Raw genomic sequence first — 17,052 nt, 5'->3', positions numbered from 1 at the left:
GATGTTTAGGGTTTCTCCTTCAAAAAGATTTTTTTTAAAAAAATAATGAGTTGAACCCCTTAAAAGAAACGTACAAATATGCTCTAAATTATTTATCTAACCTGCATATTATAATTTTAACCACGTGTTCAAATAAAAAGGTTTGAGATTTTAAAGATACATTAAAAAATTTGATGGACAAAATAATTAAATAATTAAGCAAAATAAGTAAATAGCCCGATAATCTAGAAAAAAACATGTGACGATAGATTGGGATGGTGGAGGATGACATCATTTTAGCTAAAGGACCGATTATAGTGAAACCTAGATCCTCTTTCATTAGTTGCAAGGGAAGCAAATATTTTAATATTTTACAATCCTCACGGCGGATTTAATATGGATCGAGGGCTTGAGTCCTTTTAACTTTATGTTTTATATGCATAGATATATATATATAATTGATATAATACCAATATTAATAACTAATTTAGTGATAAATTTGACTTTTAACCTTCTTCAGCCTCACCATCGATTATACTCACCTAATATAGGATACCTTTAGTTGGAAAATTATCGATATAATCAAACTTCATAGAGAGTAAGTGGCTAAACCAAATAGTATGTGTAGAGTGGTTCTTATACGACTAAAATTAGTTTTATCGTTTTAAACACCATGAATTTATTTAAAAGTGGAAAATTAAATTTTAAATTATTTTTGAGGGGTTAAAATATGTTTTGGAGTAATTTTAAACATTACAGAAGTGATTATTAACCATTTAAAAAACGCTCCCAAATATAGACTAAAATTTTTCGAGCGAGCCAAAGACAGGCCTTGCAGGAGGCCAATATATATCACATGTTAATTATTATACTTAAAAAAAATCGAGATATTTCAAAATTTTTACATAGGTGGGCTACTCCTTTCATGATTAATTGGTCTTCGGATGGAAACTTCATGTATCTCATATGGTACTAGAGTCATAAAGCCCAAACACATATTGAGTCTAAAAACAGAAAAATTGGAATTTAATACAAGAATTTTGAGTCCAAAAAGATACCATCCTAAGAGGATATATGTTGTCTCACATTGAAAAAAAAATCAAGAACCGCATAATATTTACTAGAGAAGTAGGTTGCTCCTCTTACGACCAATTGATTTAGTCGACACCTAAAAATTGAAATTTTTCTTATGTTCTTAGTAATATTTGAATATTTCAATGTATTTACTATACACATTAACAAATATGGTGAAAACATTAATAATTTTCAAGGTCAAATTTGGTAGACAATCTGATTATATATATATGTTTTTAGATACTAAGAAATTCTATGATTAGTTGTTTTGACGGCGTGCTATTAAACATCACATGTCTTCCAATTTGTGTGATTCAAATAGTATAAATTTCAAAGATTTTTTTTCTTTTGGTTTTTAGTGTATCCATCATAATTTGAATAACTTGAAAATTTTAAATAGAAGACTTGTATTAAAAAAGATGAAAACTTTAGGCCCTCTTTGCTACCAATTTTGGTTTTTCTTTTTTGTTTTTAAAAATTAAGTCAATTCTCCTTTTTTTTAATAATGATTTGAGTCTTTTTTATATACAATTATTGAATTTTTAGCCAAATTCCAAAAAAAGAAAGAAATTTTAAAAGTATTTTTTAGTTTTCAAATTTTGGCATAGTTTCTTAAATCATTGGTAAAAATTAGATAACAAATGAAGAAAATTGGAGGGAGAAGTAGGCTTAATTTTTAAAAACAAGGGAAAAATACTTTTTTGGTCCCTAGGTTTTGGGTCTAGTTTCTATTTAGTCCCTAGGTTTCAAAATATTACATATTTAGTCCTTAAGTTTTGAGTTTGGTTTCAATTTAGTCCCTGAATTTCAAAAGGTTCAATTTTACCTTCAACATTTGAGTTTTGCTTCAATTTAGTCCCTATGTTTTAATATTTATACTTTAAAACTCGACTATTTACTAAATACTCATCTTTCGTCTTTATTATTAATTTATGTTAATATGTTAAAAATAATTAAAAGAATTATAATTAATTAAGTTTACTTTTAAAATTAAATTCAAAATTTCACTTTATAACTATCTCTACTTAATTATAGAAATTGGCATCAATGATTAAAAGTGAGTATTTAATGAAAAATTGAGGTTAAAAAATGTAAAATCTTGAAATTTGAAGACCAAATTGAAACAAAACTCAAATCTCAAATGTAAAGTTATAACATTTTGAAACTTAGAGACTCTATCCAAACAAAACTCAAAACTTGAAGATGAAATGTGTAACATTTGAAAACTTAGAAACTAAATAGAAACTACACCTAAAACCTAAGGACCAAAAAGATATTTTATTCTAAAAACAAAAAACCAATTATTATCAGACGGTGTCTTAATATTTAATACTATATACCAATTTATTTTGTCAATACGAGCATAACTCAACTTGCATAAACATTTACTATCGTCAAATTTATGTTTTTCAAACTATCTATCAAACAAGTCGGAACCATTAGTGTTATTAAAATATTTAAATATACTATTTAACTTGGGTGTAAATTAGACTGTTGCTCACTACACTATTAACATAGTATTAGACCTTTTTTATACAAACAACTCAATCATTAAACTTTCGAGTAGGAGATTAGACGTTCGAATCCTTCTTTGAATTAAAAAAATTCACTCACAAAGGTGAGTTTATCATGTTCATCGTGTAATGTTTTTACACGTGTTAAAATTTGATTGGGCGTAGTACATCCCAAAGCCCCTTTCTCTCTAATGAAATTAAGTTGCGGAAGACTCGGATCCTGTCTCCTTAGCCTAAAGGCTCAATTTTTTTCTCCAGCCAGCTTCCTTCCACTATGGACCCCTTTCTTTCTTCTTCTCTTCATTTTCACTCACAGACTCATTAACCCTTCTCGAAACAATTATGTCCGATAAATTCACACACCCAGATCTCCGGCAACTCATGGCCGACAAACCCAACTTTCCGACCACCCCACAAACCCTAGAGTCCTTCTTCCTCCACCACCCCCACCTGACACGTGGATTCTCTCCGGCGCCACCGCCGCCACCACTCCCCAAGTTCCAGCCACTTCAGCTCGTCCTGACCGACCCCACCAATTTGCCCGATGGGCTGGTTCACTTTGGCTGTTCCGATAACTCCACCACTGCAGGCGGCGGTGGGTCTTCCACTGCCGCCGCCGCATCTTCAGCCCCATTTTTGCGGCGGAATAAGTTGATAATGGATAGTGAATGGTGTCGTTATGGAAACGACGCCGTTGGGGGAAGTAATGGAGTTAACAGTAGATGGCCAAGACAAGAAACTCTCACTCTTCTTGAGATCAGATCTCGCCTTGATTCCAAGTTTAAAGAGAGTAATCAGAAAGGTCCTCTTTGGGATCAGGTTTCTAGGTATATTTATTATTTATTATTTTTACTCATTTTAAATTTTAATTAAATTCATCTTCCCCACCTGCTATATGATCTTCCTTCTTGATTTTCCATGAAAAAAAAAAAAAAAAAAACTAGAATCGTGAAATGCAAACATTAGATATCTTGATTTTTGAATTTTATTTGATAAAATCCATGAAAAAAAAAAAAAACTAGAATCGTGAAATGCAAACATTAGATATCTTGATTTTTGAATTTTATTTGATAAAATTAATAAAATGCTTTTTTTTTTAATATTATATTAAAAATAACATGATTTATTGCTTGAAAATGACAGCCATTAACTTTAATTACTGAGAGCGTGAGAGACCCATGTGTTTTATTTCCATTTTATTTCTTGGTTTTAATGTCTGCGGATGGTCTTTCAATGAGATAATTTATATATATAATAATATATAATGATTTGTGCATATTCTAAGCTCCTTGCTTTTGGTACATATAATTATATGTTAATAAAGATCATTAGTTTTTTTTTTAGAAAAGTTATTATAAAGGAAAATGCCTCGTATTTTTAGACAGACCTTGGTACAACTACAAGGAATGTTTTTCTTAAAAAATCTACAAAGGAATGTTTTCATTATTAAGTTACAACTAATATAATATATATATAAAGTACAGTGAATTAATCCAAACAAAATATACATCATGTTTGAAGACAAACTTTAAATGCCAATATGATAATTATATATGGTTTTTTATTTTTGAAAATTATAGTCTATAAACTTGTAAAATTTTAGATTTTGTTATCAACTTTCATCTATAATGTTTTCCTTTTAAAAATTAAGAAATAAAAATTTTGATTACTAATCTAGGGTCTGCTTTTCTCAAACTCATACACCAAATCTAATTCCCTTAATTTTCAACTTTTGATTACTTTAATTATAGATAAAATCATTCCATTTTTGCATAATTATTATACCCCTTTTCTCTATCAAGTGTTGAGAATATTAATAAAACATTACAGATTAAATTACAAGTTTAGTAATATGTATATGGCCTCAAAACTTTTATTTGTATATTTCTTATGAATAATACAAATTTAAGGGACTAACAATACAATCTTGAATATCATTGACTAAACTTGTAGTTTAGTCTAACTAATTCGTCTTTTAACATAGTCTCTAGGTCCTGAGTTCTACTCTTCATTTACTATAACCTATCATTTAAGGTTAATGAGTAATTGTATTGATTTACTATATCCATTATTTTTTACAAACTTTTAGATATAAGCATGAGAAATTAAATATATAGGTAAAACACATTTTTAATCTATTACTTTTTTTTCCTTAAAACTTTAGTGGTATCTATTTAGTTTCTACACTTTTAAAATCCTTAAATTTTAATACGTAGGAATTTAGTGATTTTACTTTCAATTTTGTTACGTGTAAAAAATGTTAAGATTTATAGAAATAGATTTGTTATAATATATAGTTCAATAAAATTAATTATGGATCAAATATTTTTATAAACTATATAGTCCAAGTTGGTACATATAAAAATATTGAACACTTAATAATTTGACCAAAACTTTTCATGGCATGCACGGATTAAATTATTAAACACAAAAGTTCAAAGTCTAAACTATTACAAGTTAAAAAGTATCGATGATAAATTTGATGCGGTAAATTTGAATATATAAAAACTGCTTATTATAGCTAGATATAGTTAAGTATTTAAGATTTTATTAAAGAAAAATACTTGTGTGCAGTTCGGGCTGCACTCATCTTTATGCAGTTCATCTAAGTGTCTAATTACAAATTGTCACGTGGCATTTTTTAAAAATATTTTAAAAATATTTTTTTATTTTTGTAATTGAACGGGATGCATAGAGATGCAGGTGCAGCTTGGGACTGCACCGGTAGCTGTAATTCTTTATTAAATCACTGATTTATATAAAAGCTTAAACTCATGAGTTGGTAAATTCTCTCCTTCATGAGTTAGATAACTCTTTGATAGAGGATTAAACAATGTTACAAGCTTGTTGAATCATTGTCTGACCCACGAGCTAAACTTCTAGTTTATTCTTGTTGGGTCTTCTACAAATTTTTAGGGAATATTAGAGAGTTGATATAATATTAAATTTTACCTTTATCTATTATCTCAAACTTGTGGGTAAGTCGGTGATTTAACCATTTTTAACGTGAAAAAAATATTCATGGATGAATTTGATATATACATATATTATTTTACAGGATGATGGCGGAGGAATACGGGTACAAAAGAAGTGGGAAGAAATGCAAAGAGAAGTTCGACAATTTATACAAATACTACAAGAAAACAAAGGAAGGTAAAACCGGGAGGCATGACGGGAAGCACTACAGATTCTTTCGTCAACTCGAAGCCATTTACGGCCAATCCAACGACCAATTATCATCCCCAGTTATAGAATCCAACTTCTACCAAAACTCGGCCGCCGGATCGGAAACTCCGCCGCCCGGGAAATTCCCCGGAGAAAATCATCAAGAACCGCCCAATAACAATCATCAAGAGACGGGCGGCGGAATGAGCCTAAGCTTTTCGATATCATCTGATTTCGAAACGTCGTCGTCGGGAAATTACCACGACGACGATCTATCGGCCATAGCATTTATGATGAATCAAAGGAAGGCGGAGAAATCGAGGGAAAACAACATGTCGAAAGAGGAGGGTGGTGTTAATAATAATAATAATAATAATAATAATGGAGGGAGTTGGAGAGAGGAGGTAGAGAAAATGGTGGATATGAAGCTGAGTAGATTAATGGAAGTGCAAGAAAATTGGATGGAGAAGATAATGGCAAGTGTTGAGGATGGAGAAAAAGAGAGGATTGTGAAAGAAGAAGAATGGAGGAAGCAAGAAGTGGCAAGGTTTGATCATGAGATGAGTAAGTTTTGTGCGAGGGAAAGAGCTTGGCTTCATGCTCGAGAAGTTGCTTTCATGGAAATTGTGAAGAAATTTGCTGGCAAAGGGTAATAATTTATAAGAATAACCATGGATAAACAAACAATGTATCAAACCGAACATAACTCAATTGGCATATGATTGTGTTAAAAACCACGAGTTTTGTGGTTCGAATCCCCTTGCAATATGAAAACTATATCTATATATTTATATCCAAAAGTTCATAGATGTACCTAGCAGGGTTAATGTAACAATCTCGAATAATTATTTTCCAATTGAAAATATTTCGCAAACCTTTTAACTATATCATATGTATGATAGAGGTAGGAAAATACGAACCACATATCATTTGGTTATCTTTAACATATTTGTATGTAAATTGAACTAGCTAAGTACCTGTGCATAACATTATGAAATTATATGGTTGGCTGGGAAATATTTTATTTGAATTTATGATAGTTTTGGTATTCTAACTCATTCATATAGGTCAATAAAATATGAGATATTATTATAAAGATTCTACTGATTGGCATGTCTATGATTTAATTTAAAGCGAGTATTATAAGGTAGAGTTTTAAATCACGAACATCTAGTTGGTAGACAATATATACTTATGTCAATTGAGCAATGTTTACTTTGAAATTATATAAATGCTTAATGTAAGTCTGATTAAGATGTCATGAAAATATATAATATAAAATTTGTTGATGATAATAAAATTTCAAACAAAAATTTGATAATAATTAGGGGTGTTCAAATGACCCGGCAAGTCGACCAACCTGGACTACCCAATTCAAACTATAACGATTGAGTTGGATTAGTTTTGTTTTCGGGTTTGGTTGATTTGAATTTTTTTTTTCTATTTTTCTCCGGTTGGGTTGGGTCTAGGATTGAATAAAAAAAATTTGGGTTGACCCAACCCAACTTGAATGACACACACACATATATATTTATTTATTTTAGAATTGATGAATGTGTGAATTCTTTATATTTTTCTTTTAAAAATGTTTATTTTTATAAAGTTTGTAATAGAAAAGATATTATAGATATTTGGTATGTAAGAATTGAGTTTTATGAGATTTTAATTATTAGATAGAATTGAGTTTTATTGGATTTTAGTTATTAGATATATATTGTTGATAAAATTTAAGTATTTTAAATTAAGAAAAAAATAATAACCCGACAACCCAACCCAAATTTTGAGGGTTGGGTTGGGTTGGAGAACATGTTTGGGTCATTTGGGCTACTAACTTGACCAACCCGAATTTTTGTATTGATCCAAAAATATGCCATAATCTAATCTAATCCAATCCATGTATACCCCTAATAATAATCCTGATAGACAACACAACATATAGTTTTTCACCTTCAAACTTGTTAATAAACACATTAACTTTTACCCTATAACATTTTTTATCCATTAAATCACCCTTATACAAGTACTCTTGGACTATTTTACTAAAGTGTGAATCAATGTTGTTTTTACCTTCTAATAGTTTTTTTAATGAAGAATTGCAAACACAAATTTTCTTTGTATTTGTGAATTATATATAAAAAGTTATGTTTAATACAAAATTGATGAGATATCTGCGATGCCCAAGTTTAATTTTGTGCCATTGTCATTAAAATTAATGAATTTTAAGTGATTTATTATTTTTTTTTTTTTGGAGTTAAAGTCAGTAGGTGAATTAGTATATAATGAAGTAATCAGAATGTAAAATTTGTAATGTTTAGCTAATTAAGTCTATAACTTAATTTGATGTAATTGATGGTTTGGTGTGATATTGATTCACACGTGGCATTTATATGTAAATTTTGATTTTTTAATAATTATGTAATCACAATTTACGCTTTTAGTAAACCATTCTCGTGTTTCGTTGTTACTAATAGTCCACATATGTACTTAAAAAATATATATGCGTACGTCCATCTCATTTTGGGTTTTTTTCTTTTTTGTTATGAACTTTTATATTATAAATAATTCATTATATTCACTTGTTTAATATTCATTACAAGAATTTTCACATTTTTCCACATAAAAAAAGTCGAAATAGGTTATATCAATGCATTTTTTTGCGTCGGCATAACATCATCGTATCCATGTCGGGAGAAGTACCTCTGATGAAAACTATTTTCGTCGGCATAAATACCATTTTGGCAACACAATTATTTTCATCGGCATATGTGTTTTCCCAACAAAATACAATTTGCATCGGCAAAAGCATATTTTTAAACATTTTTAGTTCAATAGACAAATTTCTGCCAACGTTTATTTGCATTGACATAAGTTGTTTATAATTTTATATATTTTTGTAACAAACAAATAACCAAAATTTTATTTCCTGAATATCTAATTATGCACAAACAAAAATTAATATTCAAATAAATCAATTGGAGACAAATATAACAAAAGTAAGCTTATATATTTAAAAATAAGACTAATATTCAATACACAAGCTATAAAATTCTAAAAAAAAACTGTGTATGCAATTAAACTTGAACATTTCTAGTTTCTTACAAATCCCCTACATAAAAAAAAGCTTAATCTTCCCCAAACCAAAATATCCTAAACCCAAATAAGTGAGATACTAAGTCAAACTAAGTAATCATCTAAAAATCTTCTCACAATCTCCAACAAATGATCTTTAATAATTTATACGAACGACCTGAACTAGGAAAAACAAATATTATGAAAGATTTCTTAGAATCAACAAAGAAAAATGTACAAAAAGATCTTAACAATCACACAAAGATTTAAACAAAATGTTTAAAATAGTTATGAGGAATGATCCCCCTCTCAAGCTACATACATGTCGTGAATGTTCATAATTAAAACAATGGACACCACAAACAACCATTTTACTATCTAAAAAGTGATTAAAATGGTTATAATTAAGACATGAACCCCTCCCCCACGCTATGAGCATGCTGTAAAGCCACTTAAACAAATATATAAATGCCCTTTAAATCTCCATAACTATCAGATTCCTACAAATAAACCAATAACAAAGTTCCTTTAAAGTGCACAATTAGGTTTCAAGATAATCTAAAACACAATGACAACATATACATCCCCCTTCCCAAGCTATGAACGTGCCCTAGTTCCACCTAAATGTCATTTAGACCTACAAAGTAGCAAAAAATGTATAGAAAGTGTCGAAGTGAATCTCCCCCCTCTAAATCCACCTAAATTTCTTTCAAGGCTAAACCCGTCATTTGATAGTTCTAAAAGCATATAACTCAACTCTCGGATCCCTACAAATAAGCCAAGAACAAAGTTTCTTTAAAGCGTACAATTAGGCTTCAAGATAATCTAAAACACAATTTCAACATATACATCCCCCAAGCTACGAGCATATCCTAATTCTACCTAAACACCATTTAAACCTACAAAGTAGCAACAAATGCATAGAAAGCGTCAAAGTGAATCCCTCCCCTCTAAATCCACCTAAATTTCTTTCAAGGCTAAACCCATCATTCGATAGTCCTAAAAGCATATAACTCAACTCTCGGATCCCTACAAATAAGCCAAGAAAAAAGTTCCTTCAAAGTGCACAATTAGACTTCAAGATAATCTACAAAATAATTACAACATATGCATTTCACTTCCTCCTCCCTTTAATGCTATGAATGCGTCCTAGTTCCACTTAAACGCCATTAAACCACAAAGTAGCAACAAATGCATAGAAAGCGTCGAAGTGAATCCCTCCTTCCTAAATCCACCTAAATTTCTTTCAAAACTAGACTTGTCATTCAAAATGTCCTGCCTAAACTATGCTACAAACATGTCGTAAACACTACAAACAACCATTTTACTGCTACGAACATGTTGTAAATCCACTTATACAACTTTTGAGACTAAATAAGTAATTAAATAGTCCTAAAAATATATAGTCATCAAAAGCTTAAATAAGCCAAAAGAAAGTCCCCCCCGTTTTAAACCCCTCCCTCCTAAATCCACCTAAATTTCTTTCAAGTCTAAAATCGTCATTCAAAATAACCTAGAAGTCTAAACTATACTACAAACGTGTCGTAAACACTACAAATAACCATTTTACTATGCTAGAACATGTTGTAAATCCACTTGTACAAGTTTTGAGACTAAATAAGTAATTCAATAGTCCTAAAAATATATAGCTCATCTCTCGAAAGCTATAAATAAGTCAAAAGAAAGTTCTTAAAAAGTATCGAAACCCCTTCCCACGTTGTGAATCCCTCCCTCCTAAATCCACCTAAATTTCTTTCAAGACTAAAACTGTTATTCAAAATGTCCTAGAAACCTAAACTATGCTACAAACGCATCGTAAACGCTATAAACAACTATTTTACTATGCTACGAATATGTCGTAAATCTACTTATACAACTTTTGAGACTAAATAAGTAATTAAGTAGTCCTAAAAATATATAGTCCACGAAAGCTATAAATAAGCTAAAAGAAAGTTCCTAAAAAGTCTTGGAATCCTTCCCTCCTAAATAAGCTAAAAGATTTTTTCTCTTGAAACCTACAAAGTAGGAAAAGAGGAAAAAAAAAATATTTCTACAAAACTACAAACTTGTCTTAAACACACCTAAAACATAGAGAATGTTGAAATAAAAGCATCTATATTGGCTACCATAGCTGCAAGATAGCCACATAACAATATAACAAGTTCCTAAATCTACTAAAACACACATATTTGACATAAATTTACACATGTATTGTTGGGAATGCGACCAAAGTCCCACTTGGTTAGATAAGAGGAGGATCATGGGTATATAAGTGAGAATGACTATCTCCATTGATATGAGGTCTTTTGGGGTGAAACAAAAAAAAAAAGCCACGAGAGTTTATGCCCAAAGTGGACAATATCATACCATTGTGGAGATAGTTTGAGGGTAGTTGTCCCTATCAAGTGGTATCAGAGCCATGCTCCTGAATTAACCATGCTCGGTAGAATCCTCGGTGCCGAACAAAGATGTATAGTGGAGCCTTGGAAGTAGTCATGGTGTGATCTGTGGTTGAACTCTATTGGATAGGCGGTATGCTCGGGTGAAAAGAAGTTAGCCTAGATATGAGTTAGACGGATGGATGACTGTTTGAGGGGAGGCTCGGTAGTCCTTTGTTCGAGGGACGATTGTTGGGAATGCCACCAAAGTGGAGCTTTGGAAGTAGTCATGGTGTGATCCGTAGTTGAACTCTATTGGATAGGTGGTATGCTCGGGTGAAAAGGAGTTAGCCTAGATATGAGTTAGACGGATGGATGACTGGAAGCTTGGAGGATCATGGGTATATAAGTGAGAATGACTATCTCCATTGGTATGAGGCCTTTTGGTTTTAGTTGTCCCTATCAAGTGGTATCAGAGCTCTAGTTGATCTAACTAAGGAGGATTTGTGGTAGTGTGTGCTGGCAGCCATGAGTAACTCTCCATCCTTGCGTTCCTTTTTAATCTTGAGGTTTCTCGTTCTCAAGGCATCCAACACTATATCCATGGACAATGAATCCCATCCATATTTAATAGCTGCCTTAACTTCTCAATACGATTCTGGCAAAGAATTCAGAAGAATAATTGCTTGATTTTCATCCGACATCTTCTCACCGATGTTATTGAAATCAACTATAATCTTCTGGTCATCTAGGTTCTCTTCTAAGCCTTTACTTGAGTCCATCTTATATCCAAAGAATTTCTCCTTTAGATATAATTTATTTGGCAAGGACTAAGTCAAATAAAGACTTTCTAATTTCTTCCACAACTCCGCTGTAGTAGTGGCCTCATTTACTAGCCTAAGTACCCCATATGACAAGCTTTGGAATTAATTTTATACTTTAAGTACCTCTTTAAAGTTTCTACTATTCCTTTCTATCCCTTCGAAGGGTTGTAACATGGGTTTCAGAACAACTCAAACTCTAGAAATGGATATACTTTCTTAGGTCCATTCCCAACCTTGACTCTCCAATTCGGTAGCATCATTGGAGCCAACCTCTGAAGTCTAAAAATGGAAGTTACACTTACAAGAGTTACTAAGTGTTAGTTGATCGAAAACATTAACTAAATGACTATAGGAATAAGAGTTATTCGAGATAATATTTAGTCAAGATTGTCTTGCTTCAATGAAATAGTATTTGACTGCCCCGCGGTAGCATCTATTCTGACTCACTAAAGTATAGTTGCAAATAAATAATGAAATTTGGGTAAATTATTACTTTTGCTAAAATTAAAATTGAATTTAAAAGCAATTACTAATTAGAATTTGTTTATAATTTCAGCATGTTGACTTCTTCAAAATCACTCACTTCCGATAAAAATAACCGTCTTAATCATTCAACATCAAATATAAACATAATAATAGAAAATGATGATTTTAAATTTTTTTTAACAAAGGAATGTCCTCTATCTCCCAACTCATCTGCAAATCAAAAGGTTTTGAATGTCACAGATGAGAAAACAAAAAAAGCACAACAAAGTAAATATGATTTGATTGTCATTAGGACATGTTTAGTGGAAAATGATAAATTAACCTGGATATTAGATTCAGGTGCCACTAACCATATCTATACTTTCGCTCAGGAAACTAATTCCTAGAGACAGCTTATAGAAGGCGAAACAACTTTTAAGGTAGGGACCGGGGTGGTTGTTTCAGCTAAAGTAGTGGAAGATATAAAGTTATTTATTGATGATAGATTCATTTTACTTGAAAATGTTTATTACATTCCTTCTATGAAGAGGAATTTAATATCTATCTCATGTTTGTTAGAACAAAATTATAAAGTATCTTTTGAAAATAATGAAGTGTTCATTATTTCGAAAGGTATCAAAATGTGTTTTGCAAAACTGGAAAATAACTTATACATGTTAAAACCAACTAAGGTAAAAGCCGTTTTGAATATAGAGATGTTTAAAACAATTGAAACTCAAAACAAGAAACGTAGAATTTCTCCAAATGACTATCTTTGGCACTTAAGACTAGGTCACATAAATCTCAATAGGTTGGCAATTATGCAGTTGACAAAGTGAGAGCCCTCATCGCTGATTAAGGCCCGTGGCGTCCCATATCGAGCAAAATTATTCTTCTTAAGAAACTTCGCCACTGTGGCTGCATCATTCTTAACACATGCGATGGCCACAACCCATTTTCACATGTAATCAACCACGACTAGGATATAGTGATGACCTTTTGATGGTGGAAACGGGCCCATGAAGTCAATTCACCAAACATCAAATAATTCCACTTCTAAGATTGATGTCAAGGGCATTTCATTTCTCTTTGACATATTCCCCATTCTCTGATATCTATCACATTGTACAACGTGGGCTTCGGCATCCTTGAACAGTGTTGGCCAAAAATAGCACACTGTAGGACCTTTGCGGTAGTCCGTTGCCCCCCAAAGTGTCCTTCGTAAGGGGACTCATGACACATCTCCAGAATGTGCTTGACTTCATGCCCAAGAACGCATCGACGTAATATGTGATCAGGACCAAGTCGATATAGGAATGGGTCGTCCCAGAAATAAAATTTGACATCATGTCTTAACTTCTTTTTCTGCTGGTAAGTATAATCGATGAAATTTGACCGCAAATGATGAGTCTTTATTTTCTTTATGCGATACTACTTCTAGATATGTGTTAATGATGGATGTTTTTGTAGTATGTTGTGCATTGTCACAAGTTTCCTTGCATTGGAACCAAGTATAATTCCACCGCAAGTTTCTCGGTGTGATCCGAGGTCGAACATAGGGACTGTTTGAGGTTATTGCGTTACATTTGTGATATATGCAACCAGGGGTTTTTCAATTTATAAAATATTTTTGTGTAGAAGTAATTAAACATGTGATAAAGTAAAGTAAAGCGGTAAAGATGCGATAATAAAATAAATTGCGATAAAGTAAACCTAAGCTAAGATGATACAAGATACATGTTTCATGATACAAGATACCGAGGTCAAGGCTGGCTGTAAAGATTATACAAAGATCGTGTAATGTGGTGGCAAGTCTTATGTGCGAAGCAGAAATAGAAAAGATAGTTAATATAAACAGTGTAAGTTCCTTAATTGCATTAAAGCTATAAGTCCAGTTCTGCTTTTCTCTTAACGTACACCTATCGGTGATCGGCCGCATTCCCACATCTCTGTGGTAAAACAGGGATGAACGTAATGAACGCAAGGTTGCTTCCATTTCTAGAAGTACTACTCGCTTTAGTTAACACATTCTTCTAACCTTCTCTCGATAGATCAGAATGGCATCTTCACTTCTGCTCTCACAGGTGAAGATGTCGTCTAGCATGCCTTAACTAAACGCATTTACCTCTTTAGCACAGCTTAAGTTACTCATTTAATCCATATTAATTACCAACGGATAAAGAAAACTTCATGGACAAAACGATTAATGGAGGAATGAAGGTAGACAGAGAAGTGGAAATGGAAATGATCAAGACATTCAATAATATTATTTAGCGTCTGATACATGATTCGTAAATGAAGAGATTAAGAAGATGAAATATAGTTGATGAATAGAGTTAGAAACAAATGTAAATAAGCGCCTAACATTTTGACACCAATCTGGATGGAGATTTGCTTGCCGGTGTGGATGGCTCGTGCGGAAGGATGAACTTCCCTCTCATGCTTGCTCAATCGGTAGCAAGGATCTAAGCATAGAGCTTCACAGCGGGGATCTGGCAGAATAGCACTGAGACTCACCTCTCGGCCTTGTCTCTTTTCTTCCCAAATTTCTTCCGATCAGTACTCAGCTCAGCCTCTTTCTCAATAATCTAGCATCAATTTGCCCTCGTATCAAATATATCTTCTCTGAATTCTATGGGGGTATTTATAGGCGAAAAGCTTTGACTCTTAGCTTGTGGACCCCAATTATTGTTATGGAAATTCCGAAGATGGAGGAATAAATATTCCCTTTGTTATGCAATCAGACCGTCAAATTTGCACAATGGTTAGTTGTACAAGTGTCACAATCCTCCGCATTTGCGTTGCTCAATTGCATTTTTCGATCGGGTGCTTGCATGCGGTGTTGTTTTTATTACCGCATGCGGTTGAAATTTAGCTCAGGATCGACTATCGCATTGCACCATCATTGCGTTGATCGTTTCTTCATTGTGGTTTGCCGAGTGCAATGTGACGGAGATGCGTTATTCGGTTTCTTGTTGAGCCTTGATCACAAGCGGTGGCTTGGTTTCCTACAAAACAGAATAGAAATCTCCTATTCTACCATTTTGATGATGTTAGCGGGTGTAATTACGATAATTCATAATTATTGTATTTCTGAGTTAATTTTCATACAATCAACGCATATTCCTTCTCTTTCGACCGCTTTATCTAGATAAGGCAGCATAAATAACTTGTATTTCTACAAGTTATCAGTTGCATGCATTGTGTAGACGATGAGATTCTCGTATATTGTTTAAAGCGTGCACGCTAGACGATCGTTTAGGTCAGTAAGCTTCATTGATTAGTAACTGATCAAACGATCGCTTAGTAATGCAAGGTAAATCGTTTACCTGTCGTCGCGCTACACGATCACATAGATGATTAGGCGTTGCAGCCTCGTTGTCATCTACACGATCGTTTAATATTGCTTCTATCGTCTAGTGCACGCTGAACGATCGTCTACCTACTGAAGTTTGCTACACGATGAAAACCTCCTGGCAGTTTAAGACCCGGTTTGCTTGTCAATCGGTTTGCTCGATGAAAAATGTAATAGATAGGGTTTTTTTCATTCGGGTTTTTGTAAAGGCTCATCCTGGTCCATTAATCCTTTGTTTATTACATGCGATGTATGTTTATTATATGTCATATGGTATGCACATATAGTAAATCCCACCTTAGGTTATGCAATGGTTATGCATCATCTCTTTATTATAATTGATTTAGAGAAGCATGATTTTAATTATGTAAGAGCATGCTCATACATCATATAATATAAGAGTTATATTTATGCATGCATAAAAAGTATTGACATGCATCATCTTTATATTATAAATGTTATAGTATAAGGGTGAACGATTGCATGTTTGCTTGGTTGTTATGCGATATATAAAAGTTATATATGATAATAGGCATAAATGCACGTTATCATAGTACTAAGTTCTTAAACAATGTTAGATTGTGTTGATGAAATATGTTAAAATGCGTCCATTAAGCATAAATTCTATAATACTGCGGTCGCATGCGTCCAATGCATTAGAGCAGTTGATCTTTACATTTTTGTGCATAATATGCGTTAACGCAATGCAGAGATTGCGATCATAGAAGTACATTGGTCGAGCGCAACTTCACCGCAAGACTTTGCGTTGATCGTGCTCGCAAACATTCGCCCAAGAAGAATCACTGCAACTTGGTTAGCACAACATGGTGGGCGCATCCGGGTGAAAGGATAATTAAGAGTGATGGGACAGAAAGCTGATGACAGTCGGATCCAAATTAAGTTGACAGCCGATAACAGTCACAAAGTATATTTAGCTTTATCGGTAACAATCATCCGGCACGTCAATCAGGAATTAAAGTTTCCCCATCTGTACAACCGGGAGGAGAAGCCGCCTTTCACCATGGAAACTCTATAAATACCAAGTGCATTCTTCCGAGAAGGGGTTAAGCAATCGATTACTTTATCACTTTACAAATTCACGCCTCTATCCATAGTCTTCTTTCATTTCAAGGCGGATGCGAGGAAGAAGATGTGCCGATAGATCGTCCCGGGAAGTTTGGAAAAGCACCGGAAGCTCAAAGACAGAGAGAGGGCGACGCTTGTGGAAG

General features: G+C 32.7%; 1 protein-coding gene across 1 annotated transcript; it reads left to right on the top strand.

The window, feature by feature from the left end:
- Positions 1-2,766: 2,766 nt before the first annotated feature.
- LOC120081260 (trihelix transcription factor PTL-like) lies at positions 2,767-6,617 on the top strand. Its single transcript, XM_039035983.2, has 2 exons — positions 2,767-3,394; positions 5,626-6,617. The coding sequence occupies exons 1-2, from the start codon at positions 2,910-2,912 to the stop codon at positions 6,383-6,385; spliced, it is 1,245 nt and encodes a 414-aa protein (XP_038891911.1). The 5' UTR covers positions 2,767-2,909; the 3' UTR covers positions 6,386-6,617.
- Positions 6,618-17,052: the final 10,435 nt, after the last annotated feature.

This window comes from Benincasa hispida, chromosome 7 (assembly GCF_027475165.1).
Source record: "Benincasa hispida cultivar pf3 chromosome 7, pf3_genome.v1.1, whole genome shotgun sequence".
Taxonomy (NCBI): Eukaryota; Viridiplantae; Streptophyta; class Magnoliopsida; order Cucurbitales; family Cucurbitaceae; genus Benincasa; species Benincasa hispida.
Note: the sequence above shows the minus strand (reverse complement) of the source record. Positions and strands in the feature narration are given on the sequence as shown.